Below are 16,613 nucleotides of genomic sequence, written 5' to 3'. Positions count from 1 at the left end.
GCCGGGCACGGTGGATCATGCCTGTAATCTCAGCACTTTGGGGGGCCGAGGCAGGCGGATCACCTGAGGTCAGGAGTTCGAGACCAGCCTGACCAATGTGGCAAAACCCTGTCTCTACTAAAAATACAGAATTAGCTGGGCATGGTGGTGCATGCCTGTAATCCCAGCTACTCAGGAGACTGAGGCAGGAGAATCACTTGCACCCGGGAGGCAGAAGTTGCAGTGAGTTGAGATCGCACCATTGCACTCTAGCCTGGGCAACAAGAGTGAAACTCCGTCTCAAAAAAATAAATAAAATAAAATAAAACAAAATAAAGTGAAACATGCTGATGCAGAATATTTGGGAAGCCCACATAAGAAAAGAAAGGAAGCAATAGTCACCCCAAATTAAGATGCTTTATAAATCCCAAGGGCAGAGCCTATGTCTTAGTATTTCTTTATCCACAAAACTGTACACAGATCTTAGAGTAGAAGACGAATTCAGTTAATGTTTTTTGAATGAGGAGAAAGCCACCCGTAAACCTACCACCCTGAGATAACCACTGTTAACATTTAGAAAATATTCCCAGCCTTCTTTTCTTTGACTGTCAAATGACTGACTGGGATGCCATTCTCCCTGCCTTATCCAAACCAGGGAGAGAAATGTTTGGCCTCTTTAGCGCCCCCTACAGGTGATGCAGTGCTGCTCGTGGTTGATTTAATAGTTTGAGTGGAGCAACCCTTCCCCGTGGGCAATCCTTCCCCATGCCATGCCTCGAAACATTTTCACACAGAGGACTCTTTTAGGTGTGGGAGATGCAGTAGGTTCTACCAGATGTTCTCATCCACTCCCCCACCCCTCCCCAGAAAAGCCTCCGGGGCAGGAAGTTGGTTTACCAAGATCAGTTCACTGCGATACAGGGGGACTTTCATCAGGTTCATCAAACAAGGCTGCATGTTGATTCACTTTAGAGAGTTAAAAAAAAAAAATCCCAATGCCAAGGCCCCACTTCACACCAATTAAACAGAATCTCTAGGCATGAGGCCCAGGCATTAGCCTCTTGTGTGTTTAAGGCTGCCCAGGTCAGGCGTTGAGAACCACTGATTTAAAGACAGGCTAAGCAGAAGTGTAAGTGGTCTTTTGAGACTAGCAGAGGGCACTGCAGTGGCCAGAGTTGGGGCACTCAGCCCAGAATTTGGCATCACAAGGGTTTTATGCAGCCTACTTTGTGCAAAACCTGGGTGGTATAAGCGGGCACTTGATTTGCAAAGGGGAACGCAAAGACAGAAATAAATGTCTTTCTTCCAGAGGGTTTATATGGATTCCTCTATAGGGGAAGACACACAGAAACCATGCATGTTCACAAAGATATGCATACATACAGGGAAGTAAATGCAAAGGCCCCAGTTGGGCTATTTTGTAAGGCATGTGAGTTTTCTGGCTTCATGATAAAGGAAAGAAGAATTTTGCCAAATAAACTATTAAAGATAAGCCACTTTAATAACAGGCTGCTTAGCTGAAGGAAGATTATTAAAATGAGATCATCTTTATTTAAATAGGTATTGAGTACCTGTTATTTGCCAGGCGTTGTGCTAAGCTCTTGACATATATGATTTCATTTAATCTTTGTGATAACACTTTAGGTATTATTTATCCCCATATTATAGTGAAGCATCAGTTATTATGTAATTAACATACAATCACATTAAACAAAACAGGTGGCCTCAGCCTGTCTCCAAAGTCTGTGCTTTTGTTAAACAATGCCAGGCTGTACAATCTGGACTTGCATGATTAGCGGCAATACAAAAGATGTGGGGGAAAGTGACCATCTTCTCAAGAAGAGATAGCTTTCCAGAATGGCTAGTTGGCTAAAATGTTTTCCCTACTGTGAACTCTCCAAAGTGTCCTGAGGCAGGCAGCATGGTATATACCAAGAGCCCCAGCAGTTCCTCCCTTGAACCAGCCTTGTGACCAGAGATCATCAGCTTAGTCACTTAGTATTCATTTTCTCACCTATGAAGCAGAAAGGGTTAGAATGGTTGGGTCAGTGGCTTTAAGTTGCCCCATGCAGGCCGGGCGCGGTGGCTCAAGCCTGTAATCCCAGCACTTTGGGAGGCTGAGACGGGCGGATCACGAGGTCAGGAGATCGAGACCATCCTGGCTAACACGGTGAAACCCCGTCTCTACTAAAAAAAAAAAAAATACAAAAAACTAGCAGGGCGAGGTGGCGGGCGCCTGTAGTCCCAGCTACTCGGGAGGCTGAGGCAGGAGAATGGCGTAAACCCGGGAGGCGGAGCTTGCAGTGAGCTGAGATCCGGCCACTACACTCCAGCCTGGGCGACAGAGCCAGACTCCGTCTCAAAAAAAAAAAAAAAAAAAAGTTGCCCCATGCAGGCCTGGGCTATAGGAGATCATGCTTGAGAAAGAAGAGATAGATAGGACTTCTCTTATTCCCCTTCATCCAGAGAAACTCTGCGTTTAGCTGCCTGAAGAGTCGTTTCCCCTGCCTAGGGATGGGCGAAGGGTAAAGGGAGGACATTTGGAAGGAATCCACTGTGTTAGTGAATTTCAATGACCCTTCCAGTTTGATAGGTCTCAGGTTCTCTATTTTTGAGTTTATGATGCTAGGAAGAATCAGTGCCACCGCATTGCTTGAGCACATAATGACCAGGAGAGTGGGTTTTCTGCCTGCGAAGGGAAGAAAAGCAACTGAGAAGAGGGAGGACAGAAAGACCTCTGCTAGCAGAGCTCCAAGTTACAATAAACCTGCCTGGGGCTGCACACTGCCAGGCAGGAATGTGAACAACTGGATGAGACGGAGTAAACCAAGTGCCAATTGTTGCTAAAGAGAGGTTTTACTAATGTGACAGTAATACAGTCACAACACAATGGGAAGTTGGGCTCCAGGCCTCATCTCCCTAAATTGTACTTTGTTTTTATTCAATAGGGTGAAGCCCCTTATTCTCTTTTAGTAGTTTAGGATTCAAGAAATTTTCTGTTTCTTTTTGTTTTTCAGATCTTAAATCCAAATTTCATCCAAGAAGGTGAGTTAAAAAGCATTACAGTTGGAAACGGAGATTGGTTAAATAAACTATAGTTAATACAACATTAAAGCACTGGCTGTAAGCAATGGTGATATAGTTCTGTATCGATGGACAAGGAAAGAAGTTTATGATAAACTATTAGATGAAAAGACTAAAGCTTGCAATATGTATAATGAGATCCAATTTTTATAAGAAGTCTGTTTATATAAAGCCCAAAAGGGTATATACCAGAATGCGCACAGTAATTATCTCTGGATTATGACATTATGGAGCTTTTCTTTCTTTCTGTTTATGTTTCCTTTTTTTCTACAATAAATAGTTATTACTTTTAAACACTTTTTAAAGAGACCCAGATGACTCTGCGGTGTTATGCTGAAGGTTATTTGAATCATTATGTGACACGGGTGGGAAATGAGAGTGGTGTGTTTAAAAAAATGGCTGTTTTATTCTAAGTTTGCTCTGAATGATGTGAATATATGTTGATTTGATCATAGTGGCCCCAGAATTCCTTGTGCCCTTGGTGGATGTCACCTGCTTGCTTGGGGACACAGTGGTACTGCAGTGCAAAGTCTGTGGGCGGCCAAAGCCCACCATCACTTGGAAGGGTCCAGACCAGAACATCCTTGACACTGACAACAGCTCAGCCACGTACACCGTCTCCTCTTGGTAAGCTGATTGCCCTAACATCAGCACCAGCAGCCCCTTAGCACAGCACTGAGAGGCTGAATCTGGGGTGCAACTTCTGCTCTGGCGACTGGGCTCTGCAAGAAAATAGCTGCCCTGGAGCCTGTTCTAGGGCAAACACTTGGCCTTCATTAGAGGGAAACTGAGGAGACTCAATGCTGCAAGTGTTAGTCACAGCCTCTGCCACTCACGCTGCAGCCTGATGGACACACCTGCAGCAGCACCAGCACGCATTTTCCACGGTGCTCAGCACCACGTCGACATACCTGGGACGAACAGAATGGTTTGTAAAGACTGTGCTCTGGACCCACATTCAACAAACAGGGAAAACATAAACCTTTATGTCTCAGGTCAAGCACGCACCATACTTATGAAGAGCTTTTACAGTCACTGCCTTACATTCACCCTGGTAGATGATCTTTCCCTACAGATCCCCAGGTAAATCTCTAAGTCAGAAGATTTAGACTTCTGATTAAGTGGTGAAGGCTCCAGACCTGTAGTAAAAATGTAATCCTCACATCTGGACATCCTGACATTTTTTGTGTCCTTCAGGATACTGTGAAACAGTGAGATGTTTAATTCCTTACCTAAGAACAATGTTATTAGAAAAAGAAACGACTCATTCCAAAATGTGCAATAGAAAATCAAGCCGCAAGCATGCTTCTGCACACAAAGTCGATTTAAGAAAACTTAGCTGACTGCCTCCCAATCATTCTGTCAGCATTTACTGTTACCAATTATGAACTGGATCGTGTACCGTTGCTTACAGTGGACAAGCAGTAGCAAGCCCTAGATGCTTGAGAAACATTAGTGGAAGAAGCACCTAGAATCAAGAAACTGTCATTCCTTGACTTAATTTGCGTGTATGTGAAAAAGAAGAAGACCATCATTCCTTGATATTCCCAGCAGAGACTAACTGGCCAGATCACGAAATATCAGTGGGTCCAAGAAGCCCAGTGTGAGAGGCAGTGGTTGGTGAGGATCATGAAAAGCGCCAGGGGATATCATAACCCTGGGGAAGGGGCAGAGCTGACCGTGACTTCTGTATTTCAGAGCAGTTCTCCCCTGGGGATGAATATATATTATATTGGGATGAATGGGGAAGTTATCATTTAGGTGATGGAATTTACCTTTTCTTAGAAATTCACTTAATTATTTTAAGGATCCCACATCTAGAATTTGAAATACTTAAAGTATGTTTATTTTGGAGTCTTTCCTTTTTTTTTTTCCATTGTTCATTATTGATCTGTGAAACTGAAAATATTCTAGGACGAAGTTGCTAGTGGTAATACTACTAATAATACTATGAGCCAGAACTTGCATATGACTTTATATATTTCAAACCATGCTGTAATTCTTATGCCATTTTATTCCTTATTTTATCCCTCATGTACAACAAACTTGAGAGATGGGCATGGCCATCTGGAGATGTAGAGAGACAGGGTGACCACCAAGGTATGTAGGTAGCTCACTGACCAGGGGCTGACCTTGGGCCTGAGGACTCTCAGTTCAGCATGCCATGTGCCCACCCTATGGGATTTTACCCAGCAGTCAAGTGTCTCATTCCTGGAGTCTGAAGAGCATCCTTTTGGTGTCCCTAGTGATTCTGGAGAAATCACCCTGAAGATCTGTAATCTGATGCCTCAAGACAGCGGGATTTATACCTGCATAGCAACAAATGACCACGGGACCACATCGACGTCCGCGACAGTCAAAGTGCAAGGTACAGCCTGTTTGTTAGTCAGACCTTTTGAAATAATTTTTTTTTAGACAGGTTCTTGCTCTGTTGCCCAGGCATGATCTCTGTTCATGGCAGCCTTGACCTCCCAGGCTCAAGCAATCCGACCACCTCAGCCTCCTGATTAGCTGGGGCTACAGGCGTGCACCACCACACCTGGCTAATATTTTTTGCATTTTTGTAGAGATGGGATTCTGCTGTGTTTTCTACAATACTTTTTAAAACATTTATTTTTTGGCCGGGCGCGGTGGCTCACGCCTGTAATCCCAGCACTTTGGGAGGCCGAGGCAGGCGGATCACAAGGTCAGGAGATCAAGACCACGGTGAAACCCCGTCTCTACTAAAAATACAAAAAATTAGCCGGGCGCGGTGGCGGGCGCCTGTAGTCCCAGCTACTCAGGAGGCTGAGGCAGGAGAATGGCGTAAACCCAGGAGGCGGAGCTTGCAGTGAGCCGAGATCGCGCCACTGCACTCCAGCCTGGGTGACAGAGCGAGACTCCGTCTCAAAAAAAAAACAAACAAACAAACAAAAAAAAAACATTTATTTTTTAAATTTCAGTAAAACACACACAATAAAATTTACCATCTTAACCATTTTTTTTTAATTCAAATAGAGATAGGGTCTTGCTATGTTGTCCAGGCTGGTCTCAAACTCCAAGGCTAACGTGATCCTCCCACCTTGGCCTCCCAAAGTGCTGGGATTACAGGCATGAGCCACTGTGCCCATCCCATCTTAACCATCTTAAAATGTACAGTTTAAAAATAAATAAATAAGGGTACAGTTCAGTGGCATTAAGTACATCCACGTTTTTGGGTTACCATCACCATCATCCATCCACAGAACTTTTTCACCTTCCCATCTTTCTGAAACTGCATCTGTACCTGTTAAGCAATGACTCCCCATTCCCTCCTCCCCAATGCCTCTTGGCCACCACTGCTCTACTTTCTGTTGCTATCAATTTATGTTAGTCAAACTTTTATTTTCTTGAGACAGGGCCTTGCTCTGTCGCCCAGGCTGGAGTGCAGTAGCATGATACCACTCACTGCAGCCTTAACCTCTCCGGCTCAAGCTATCTTCCCACTTCAGCCTCCTAAGTAGCTAGGACTATTGGCATGTGCCACCATGCCCAACTCATTTTTTAAACTTTTTGTAGATGGAGTCTCGAACTCCTGGGCTCAATTGTTCCTTCGGTCTTGGCATCCCAAAGTGCTAGGATTATAGGTGTCAGCCAGCACACCTGGTCCTACATTTTACATGAACATTATAAGGGCTCCCTGCGACATGGGGGAGAAATTGTCCATTGTAAAAATTCAAAAATAATAAAGTTCTGGCAAATGAGAAGAGAACAAATCTTTCTAAGAGCTGTCTGTGTCCTACCATAAGCCTACCATCAACATGTTAGTTCCCTGGCCAAGTTTTATCTTCAGGGTGCAGTATTTAGCCCAAGGAAGAACTTCAGACAGCATGGTGTGTCTCCTACATCTGCCTTGGGCCTGGAGAAAGGTATGCCACTTGGTGGAGAAGGTCACAGGAAAAAATTGTGACATGGGTTAGGTAATGTTTCCTAGATGACCTTATACATTGGTATACAATGCCAAGTTCTGCAGAAATAGCACCTGATCCTGATTTCTGTCTCCGCAGGTGTTCCAGCAGCCCCTAACCGCCCCATTGCCCAGGAGAGAAGCTGCACCTCCGTGATTCTCCGTTGGCTGCCCCCGTCTAGCACAGGAAACTGCACTATTTCCGGTTACACTGTGGAGTACAGAGAGGAAGGTACACTATCTTCTGCTCTCCTTTGTCTTGTCTCTTCTTTTAAAACATTTATTTTTAAAATTGTACTAAACACACACACAATAAAATTTACCATCTTAACCATTTTTTAAAAAAATTTGAATAGAGACAGGGTCTTACTATGTTGCCTAGGCTGGTCTCAAACGCCAGGGCTAACATGATCCTCCCACCTTGGCCTCCCAAAGTGCTGGGATTACAGGCATGAGCCACTTTTCTTCTCCTTTATTTTTATTGTTTATTTTTTTGAGACAGAGTTTGGCTTCGTCAACCCAGGCTGGAGTGCAGTGGTGCAGTCGGCTCACTGCAGCCTCCACCTCCTGGGCTCAAGCCAACCTCCCACCTCAGCCTTCTGAGTAGCTGGGACTACAGGCACACACCACCACACCTGGCTAATTTTTGTATTTTTAGTAGAGACAGGGTCTCACTACGCTGCCCAGACTGCTGTGAAACTCCTGAGCACAAACAATCCACTCGCCTCAGTCTCCAGAAGTGCTGGGATTACAGGCATAAGCCACGGCGCCCGGCCTCTGGCTCTTGTTTTCCTGTCTTCTCTTCGTCTCTAGGAGGTCCTTCAGAATTGTAAACACATTAGCCTCCTCATCTTTCAGAAGTTGTTCCTTGTCGTGTCTTCCAACTCAGCTCAGAGGCCTCAGTGCCAGATTACAGCTGCCTTCTAATCCCAGATGTTCAGCAGCTCTTTTGGTTAAGATGATCCAAACCTCCCTGACATATTTATGACCCAGGGCAGGTTTCAAGGTGCCTTCAGACATATATCCCTACTTAACACGCTCGATCACCCAGACAGGGATGATCAAGCACATTTTACAGAGGGGGAGGCTAAGGCCTAAAGAACGTTAAGAAAGACAAGATTATAGTTAATGAGAGGCAGAGCTAGCACTAGAACTCAGATGTCTACTTGGCTAATTTGTGATCTTTCTCCCAGAGAAATAACTAGTGTGGTACGGGTGGACTTCTACAACCCCTACCTACCCCCAGATAAAATTAAGATAATATATATTTTTTAATTGTGCCTTTTAAAATTGTACAATTTAAACTGTTAAAATTTGTTACATTTACATGCTAAAAGTGAATGTATTTCTTCAGCAGTTAGAAACAACTGAGACTTCCATCTAGTTAGCAAGAAGAATTAGTTAAAATAGAAGCTGCCAGATCGCTCTAATTGTTAATAACACAACCACAGTTATTCAGAGTCATAACACAATTACTCTGAATCACATTAGGAATTACACAATTGAACTGAAAGCAAGTGCTTGCTACCCTATCACCCGAACCAAAACCATTTGTTTTATTCTACTTTTCATTATGCTTAGTATTTTAATTCTTCTTTCTCCTTCTTTTTTCTTAAACAGTTATCAACCCATTTATTTCTGCATCCTTCTTAAGCTGTTCACTCTTGTGTCTCCCAGGTTAGCACAAAAGTATTAATAGTGAGCTGGGAGACACATTTTACAAAGTTCATATTTACCTTAGCATTATCCAGTTCATAGTTCAGCTCACTAAGTTCTCTTGGGCAAATTGTTTAATATTTCTGAGGCTCAGTTTCTACATCTGTAAAGTAAGATTAGTCCTTTACCTCACTGGATTTCTGTGGATTTAAGACAGAATTAACTTTCTGTCTTAAATCTCATTTAACTATGAGAGAATTATGTTGAAGACACCTTCCACCGGATTTTACATGTACGTAGTGTTCAATGCATGTTAATTTCCATTTTGTTTCGGTTTCCACATGCATATTTTATCTCATGTTATTAATTAAAAATATACTCTTCTGGCCTTATTAAAAGTTTACCTCGTGTCCTCTGTAAATTCTGTATTATCTATGTCTTTTCACTCTGGCACTTGCACATTTGAAAGTAAACAGAATCTGTAGGCCAGCTTCTTCCAAGCCTCTCACCATTTATTCTGTCATGTAGGAAATTGAACCCAAACTACCATAGTTGGCCTACAGGCTTGGAGAGCCTGACACAGTAACCACAAGCATCCCTTGAATTGAATGTGTCTGTTTTCCTTTCTTTGTTCGCTGAAGGTCTTTGAAACAATATCCCTTTGGCTTTTCTCTTTCCCTCTCCTGGGAAACCGTACACTAGGTTCTCAGATCTGGCAGCAGTCGGTGGCTTCGACCTTGGACACTTACCTCGTCATCGAAGACCTTAGTCCCGGGTGTCCTTATCAGTTCAGAGTCAGTGCCAGTAACCCCTGGGGAATCAGCCTTCCCAGCGAGCCCTCGGAGTTTGTGCGACTTCCAGAATATGGTGAGTCCCAGCCTAGCCCTGGCCCCCCAGGCAGTGGGGGCGAGACACCTGGCTGCCTGTCACTCATGGGCACGTTGACATGTCAGGCCACCATGCAAGAGGCACCTGGTGGCTCCAGTCAGGCAACATTTTAGAGGCCTGAGAAGAATGTTTCTGTAAAGTCTAGCTCCAAGCATCTTGGGCAAATGTTAGGTCTCCACCGATGCCTACCCCTGCATCTGCCAAGTTCCCTGGGGACTGAGTATGCCCCAGGAAAGGAGAGTTACAGGCAGGAGTCACGAGTCTTATGGATGTTCTCTGCCCCTCTTCTGAGACAGTGAAACAAGCCTCCTCCCACCCGGGCACCCCTGCCAGCCGTAAACGTACCTCCCTGCATGAGGGACTCACCCACTTCAAATGGGGGAGAGAAAAGCCACCTGGCTGAAGGGCTTCACTACAACATGAGGATTTCATAGTTTCCTCACCCCCAATCATCCTAGAATTTTTTTTCAACATGGATATAATTTTATGTAGATTTGTTTAAAAATTAACTAAGATACACATATAGCTAGCTAAATACGAGTATTTTACAAATAAGGTTCTTATTTTGCCCAAATCATCTTCGTCCCAGGGACATTTTGGAAGAGAAAACTTGGCTATCCTAAAGAAATCTCCAGGCCAGGCGCGGTGGCTCATGCCTGTAATCCCAGCACTTTGGGAGGCCCAGGCGGGTGGATCACGAGGTCAGGAGATAGAGACCATCCTGGCTAACACGGTGAAACTCCGTCTCTACTAAAAACACAAAAACAAAATTAGCCAGGTGTGGTGGCGGGCGCCTGTAGTCCCAGTGCTTGGGAGGCTGAGGTGGGAGAACGGTGTGAAACCAGGAGGCAGAGCTTGCAGTGAGCCGAGATAGCACCACTGCACTCCAGCCTGCACGACAGAGGGAGACTCTGTATCAAAAAAAAAAGAAAAAGAAAACATATAGATGATATATAAGTCATAGTCATCATATATTATAAATCAAAGGTACTTTATAAATATTAATTTAGTGCCAGGTGCAGTGGCTCGTGCCTGTAATCCCAGCACTTTGGGAGGCTGAGGTGGGTGGATCACGAGGTCAGGAGATCGAGACCATCCTAGCTAACACAGTGAAACCCCATCTCTACTAAAACTATGAAAAAAAAAAAAAAAAAAAACAAGCCGGGCGTGGTGGCAGGCGCCTGTAGTCCCAGCTACTCGGGAGGCTGAGGCAGGAGAATGGCGTAAACCCGGGAGGCGGAGCTTGCAGTGAGCCGAGATCACGCCACTGCACCCCTGCCTGGGCGACAGAGCGAGACTCCGTCTCAAAAAAACAAAACAAAACAAAAAAAACAAAAACAAAAACAAAAAGAAAGAAAGAAATCGCCAAATGGTGAGACTTCGGGCAGTGCAAGGGAGTGGTCTGTGTGTACTGGGGAGAGCAGTGGGTGGGGGGCGGCTGACTGTACTCGAAAGACAATGGACCTGTGTGCTTTGGGGTTAAGGGAATTCTGGAGTCTCCAGAGGGGTCTGGGAAACCCTCTAAGTCACCTCTGCCGGACCCAGAAATGCTCTCCAGTTCCAGCCCCACTGTCAGTCCAGTTTTCTCCCAGTGACTTTGGCTTTGTTCCCACGAGCCTGTGACTCATGCGGAAACCTAGGCCCTGGGTCTCCGTTTCCTCAGAATTCAAGATGGATAAGCTGCCTTCAGTCTCAGCCAGGCTGTGCTCTGGGAAACCTGAGGGAACTGGCTCCAGGGTCAGCCGAGCCAGGCTGCTCATGTGACCCCTATCCTCCCAGGCCGCTTACTTGCTCCAGCCCCAGATGATGCTGTGTGTTTTGCTGTTTGTGAACCTTGGTCCCCAACAGATGACACAAATGCGTATTGCTGTGCATGCTGTGTGTGTGTGTGTGCACGCGTGCATGAATTATTGCCAAGGAATTGACACATCACACAAGGTAATACTGCCAAAGAATCTACCCAAGCATATATTGTGGGTTAAGTTAAATCCTTCAGTATACCAGATAAGCTCATTAATGCCTGAGAAGAGTGGGATAAGAAAGAGAATTTTTTCTTTTTTTTTTTTTTTTTGGAGACAGAGTCTTGCTCTGTCTCCCAGGCTGGAGTGCGGTGGCGCGATCATAGCTCACTGCAGCCTCAACCTCCTGGGCTCAAGTGATCCTCCAACCTCAGCCTCCTGAGAAGCTGGGACTACAAGTGTACACCACCACACCTGGCTGATTTTTAATTTTTTGTAGAGACAGGGTCTTGCTATGTGGCTCAGGCTAGAAAGAGAAATTTCTAAAATGTATTTTCCTTTTCTCCTTTCTTGACCTTGTAACTTTTCCCTTCATTCTCTGCATCCTCCTTATACCCCTGATTTTCACCAGCTTTTCTAGGCTTTCAAAGTGTTCTTTTATCCCTTTTAAATTTTTCTCCCAAATTTATCTTTTAAAATATCCAGAAGTCATATTTCTGATTGTCCTGAGTTTTCCCTTTGTTTAAGTAGATGGGAGAGAGAAGCCAACTCTGTCATGTCAGTTTCCCCTTGGAAGATTTTTTAAAATAACATTCCAGAGAATCATGGCATTTTCCCACTAAGTCAGACTCCGTATTTGGTCATGAGAATTGCTTTGGGGTTGCTCTGGAGCTTTTCTGTTAATTTTTTCTTTATTCTTATATGACATCCTCGATATTGTAAATGGATTCTCTCTCTTCCGAAGATGCTGCTGCTGATGGTGCCACCATTTCTTGGAAGGAAAATTTTGACTCAGCTTACACTGAGTTGAATGAAATTGGAAGGTAATGACACAGTTTTCTATTCCTTCGTTCATGAACACCTAGCAACATCACATCAGAATAATAACTTTTTGTTGTTGTCATTGTTTATTTCTTTTACAAATGCAATTCTTTCCATAGCAAGAAAACAACTAAAATATTTATATATTCTACTGTTCTTTTTTTCTTTTCTTTTCTTTTTTTTTTTTTTTTTTTGAGATGGAGTTTCACTCTTGTTGCCCAGGCTGGAGTGCAATGGTGCAATCTCGGCTCCACCGCAACCTCCACCTCCCAGGTTCAAGCAATTCTCCTGCCTCAGCCTCCCGAGTAGCTGGGATTACAGGCATGTGCCACCACGCCCAGCTAATTTTGTATTTTTAGTAGAGACGGGGTTTCTCCATGCTGGTCATGGCTGGTCTCGAACTCCTGACCTCAGGTGATCCTCCAGCCTCGGCCTCCCAAAGTGCTGGGATTACAGACATGAGCCACCCACCCGGCCATTTCTACTGTTATTTTTCTAACCTTTTAAGTTGGATTCTTCATTCATCAATTCTCAGCCTTTCTTCTTTTCTAATATGAAAATTTAAGGCCCAAAATTTTCTTCAAACTACAATTTTAGCTATAGGTCTGAGTTTTGATATGCAGTATTTTCCTTATTAGTTATATGTAGTTTTCTCCAACCATGAATTTTTATTTGATCTCGCTATAATGGAAACATGTTTTTATATATATGAGATTTTTAAATGTATGAGTTTTTAAAAGTATCTTTTTATTACTGATTTCTGACTTAATTTGCATTGTGGTCAGAAAATCTATATGGTACTGATTCCTTGGTTTTTGTTTGGACCTGCTTTATGAGTAGCACATGATTAATTTTTGTAAAAACTTCCATATGTTCCTGGGAAGACTGTATAATCACTAATTGTTGGGTATAGATCTCTATATTGCCCGTGTACCAAGCACATTAATTATTTTATGAGGATTTCTAATCCCAGTCCTCCCCCTGCCACACATATACACATCCATACCTTTCTCTTTCTCTCTCTCACTTGCAGTATTTTGGTTAGAGAACATTTAGTGTGTCCTCAAAAATAAAATGGATACAAATATGACTTTTAACAGAAAAATTAAAACTCTATCACCTGGCCCACAAAATAGTTGATGGGAAAGAAACAAAAGGGGTTCATCCCTATACATGCTTTAGCCTCCAGGTGGTCTGGGTGAGGGAATGTGGGTAGGTCTTACAGTTGCCCACCCATAAGATCATCCCCTCCGATGTATAAATAAAAGAATACCCACTAACAATGGGCCATCGGCATCATCTCTATCTCTGATTGGCATCTCTCAGTGAAGCATAACATTTTTTAACTGGTGTGGTTGTGACAGAAGTTATAGAGGAAGCCAAATGGTCCTTATTCCTGTGTCTTAGGCAGGAGTCACCATGTCATTCCTGCCTTCCGTTACAGCAGCTTTCATCAAAAACAAACTCTACCTCTCCTTTCCTGTCTTCTTTGTGTAGCCAAACAGAAGAAAAAAGCCAAGGAAATGTATGTGATGATGATGATGATAATGAGGATCTCCGTATCTATAGCATTGTAGATACTAAGCAGATCCTACATACAAATGTTATTTTTGTTTATTTGTTTGAGCCCTACTGCTTAATACACAAACATTATTTAATTTAATCCATACAACACTATGAGATACTGTTTGAGCAGATTTTCTTTCTTTTTTCTTTCTTTTTTTTTTTTTTTTTTTAAAAAGATAGAGATCGGGTATTGTTATGTTGCCCAGGCTGGTCTTGAATTCCTGGGTTCAAACGATCCTCCTACCTCCGCCTCCCAAAGTGCTGGGATTATAGGCCTGAGCCACTACACCCGGCTGAGTATATTGTCTTTTTGTCTTCTTTTTTCTTTTTTCTTTTTTTGAGACAGGGTCTGTCTCTGTCACCAGGGCTGGAATACAGTGGCACTATCATAGCTCACTGCACACTCAATCTCCTGAGCTCAAGCAATCCCCCCAGGCTTGCAGGAGGATGATCAGCCTTCCAAGTAGCTGGGACTACAGGTGCACACCACCACACCTGGCAAACTTTTACAAGAATTTTTTGTTCTTGTTTTGTAGAGATGGAGTTCTCACTATGTTGCCCAGGCTGGTCTCAAACTCCTGGCTCAAGCAATCCTTCCGCCTCAGTCTCCTAAAGTGTGGGATTACAGGCATGAGCCACCCATCTCACCCAGCTTGAAGTATATTTTCAGTAAAGGAAACTCAGGGTCAGATTAAGTAACTTTCTCAAGGTCCCACAACTCGGAGGTGTGGAGCCAGGATTCAAATTCTGGGCTACCTAACTCCAAGCCTGGGCTTGTTTTACTAGTATATATTGTTTCTCATCATATCAATTATTGTCCAAAATAAGCTCTAGTAACTGAAATCTAGTTTGCTCTATTATGTTGAAATTTGTGAAGCTAAACATGACCCCCAATAATGGGCCAATTAAATCCCCAGCTAGTTCTAAATGAAATCGGTTTCATCACCTGGATGTCCCAGTTAATTCCTCCTGGAGACATGCGTTTGCTATTATTAGCCATAGATTAAGGCATGTTTTAGCTAAAACAGATGGCTAGTTTGATATTTCTCAAAGGGAAGATCAATTTTCTTATCTGTTCAAAAGTAATCAATGTTTTTGTTTTAAAGTCTCTAACAGCCTGAAGCTTTTCCTCTCTCCCAAGAATAGTCCTCATATTTTCAGAAGATCTTTTCAAAATGTTGTACATTAACAGAATAGAAATAATACATGGAAATTCTTATTCTTTTTCCTTATTTCTTTGAGACAGGGACTCACTCTGTTGCCCAGGCTTGAGTGCAGTGGTGTGATCACTGCTTACTGTAGCCTCGACCTTCCAGGCTCAAGTGATCCTCCTACCTCAGCCTCCCAAGTAGCTGGGACTACAGGTGTGAGCCATCACAGCCAGCTAATTTTTGCATTTTTTTGTAGATACGAGGTTTCATCATGTTTCTCAGGATAATCTCAAACTCCTGAGCTCAAGCAATCCACCCACCTTGGCCTCCCAAAGTACTGGGATTACAGGCGTGAGCCACCGCACCCGGCCAAAATAATACATGGAGATGTTAATGTGAGACACAGGAAAGGTATTTGTGTCAGGGCCGTGGAAGTGAATCGACTTTCTTCATCATACCTAAACTGGAATTCTGGGCCTTTGTGACTATTCTGTTAAAAGGAGCGCTCTGATAATTAAATACTATAAAAAACCACAGTGCAGGAAGGAATATGTTCTCTCCTACAGCACATCCTAGAAGGAAAGGGCACTTGAGTATGGCATGTTTAACCAGGAATGAACTATATAGGCAACAATGCAGTATAAAGAACGCAGGGGGTTGTCACTGGAAATGCTGACCATTGCCTATACCCATTGCTATACAGAAAGGTAGCAGTACCAGGTCTCCAGGTGAGATGGCAGGTTGAACACAGGCATCGATTTTCACTTCCTCCTAAATTTCATTGAAACTACAATGAAGGGTTTTTTTTTTTTTAAAGTAGGCATATAAGAATGAGGACATTGGAAGAAGAGACAAAAATAAAGTATTAGACACAGAAAAACAGATGAAAGAATGGTAAATGATCTTGAAGAACTGAGTCAGTCAGTCATGGGGTCAAATGAGGGCCAGTGTAATTTTTGCAGCAGAATTACCCAAAGGCTCAGGTATTAGGAGCATCAAGTACTCTGGAAGTAGGTAGAAGGAGGATGCTAAAATTGAAAGGATTGGCTAAAATTTTTTGAGAAGTTGTGTCTCAGAAGGGAGTGAAAACTGATGTCTGTGTTCAGCCTGCCATCCTTACCTGGAGACCTGGTCCTACCTTTTTAGATTCTATACAGGCAACCGGTCAGCATTCTCAAGGGATAAGCTGGCTCCAAATCTGCTCCCCAGCTTCAAATATCTGTGTGATTGTCTTTCCTCATCCAAGAAAAGACTGGTTCCTTCCTTGTTCCTTCCTTCTTCCCTTCCTTCCTTCCTTCCTTCCTTCCTTCCTTCCTTCCTTCCTTCCTTCCTTCCTTCCTTCCCTCCCTCCCTCCCTCCCTTCCTCCCTCCCTCCCTCCTTCCTTCCTTCCTTCCTTTTTCCCTCCTTCCATGCCTTCCTCCCTTCCTCCCTCTTCCTCTCTTTCTCGTTTCTTTGTTTCTTTTGTTGTGGTGGTGGTTGTTGTTTTAGGACAGGGTCTCACTCTGTCACCTAGGCTGGACTGCAGTGGCTCAATCACTACATCCTTGACCTCCTGGGCTCAAGTGATCCTCTTAGCCTCCCAA

General features: G+C 43.5%; 1 protein-coding gene across 16 annotated transcripts in view; it reads left to right on the top strand.

Annotated features, from left to right (window-relative positions):
• The window catches only part of LOC105470260 (kalirin RhoGEF kinase), a 700,354-nt gene that overhangs the window by 664,114 nt on the left and 19,627 nt on the right, over nt 1-16,613 (top strand). For 15 of the 16 annotated variants that reach the window (XM_071089172.1, XM_071089152.1, XM_071089145.1 and 12 more), the window contains 6 exons: nt 2,997-3,024; nt 3,519-3,690; nt 5,310-5,431; nt 7,089-7,220; nt 9,347-9,511; nt 12,236-12,314. In XM_071089172.1, coding sequence (XP_070945273.1) covers nt 2,997-3,024; nt 3,519-3,690; nt 5,310-5,431; nt 7,089-7,220; nt 9,347-9,511; nt 12,236-12,314 — 698 coding nt within the window. The remainder of the gene's footprint in view (nt 1-2,996; nt 3,025-3,518; nt 3,691-5,309; nt 5,432-7,088; nt 7,221-9,346; nt 9,512-12,235; nt 12,315-16,613) is intronic. The other variant, XM_071089178.1, reaches the window with a different exon arrangement.

Source organism: Macaca nemestrina, chromosome 2 (assembly GCF_043159975.1).
Source record: "Macaca nemestrina isolate mMacNem1 chromosome 2, mMacNem.hap1, whole genome shotgun sequence".
NCBI lineage: Eukaryota > Metazoa > Chordata > Mammalia > Primates > Cercopithecidae > Macaca > Macaca nemestrina.
The sequence above is the reverse complement of the archived record's forward strand: the minus strand, read 5'-3'. Positions and strand labels throughout refer to the sequence as shown.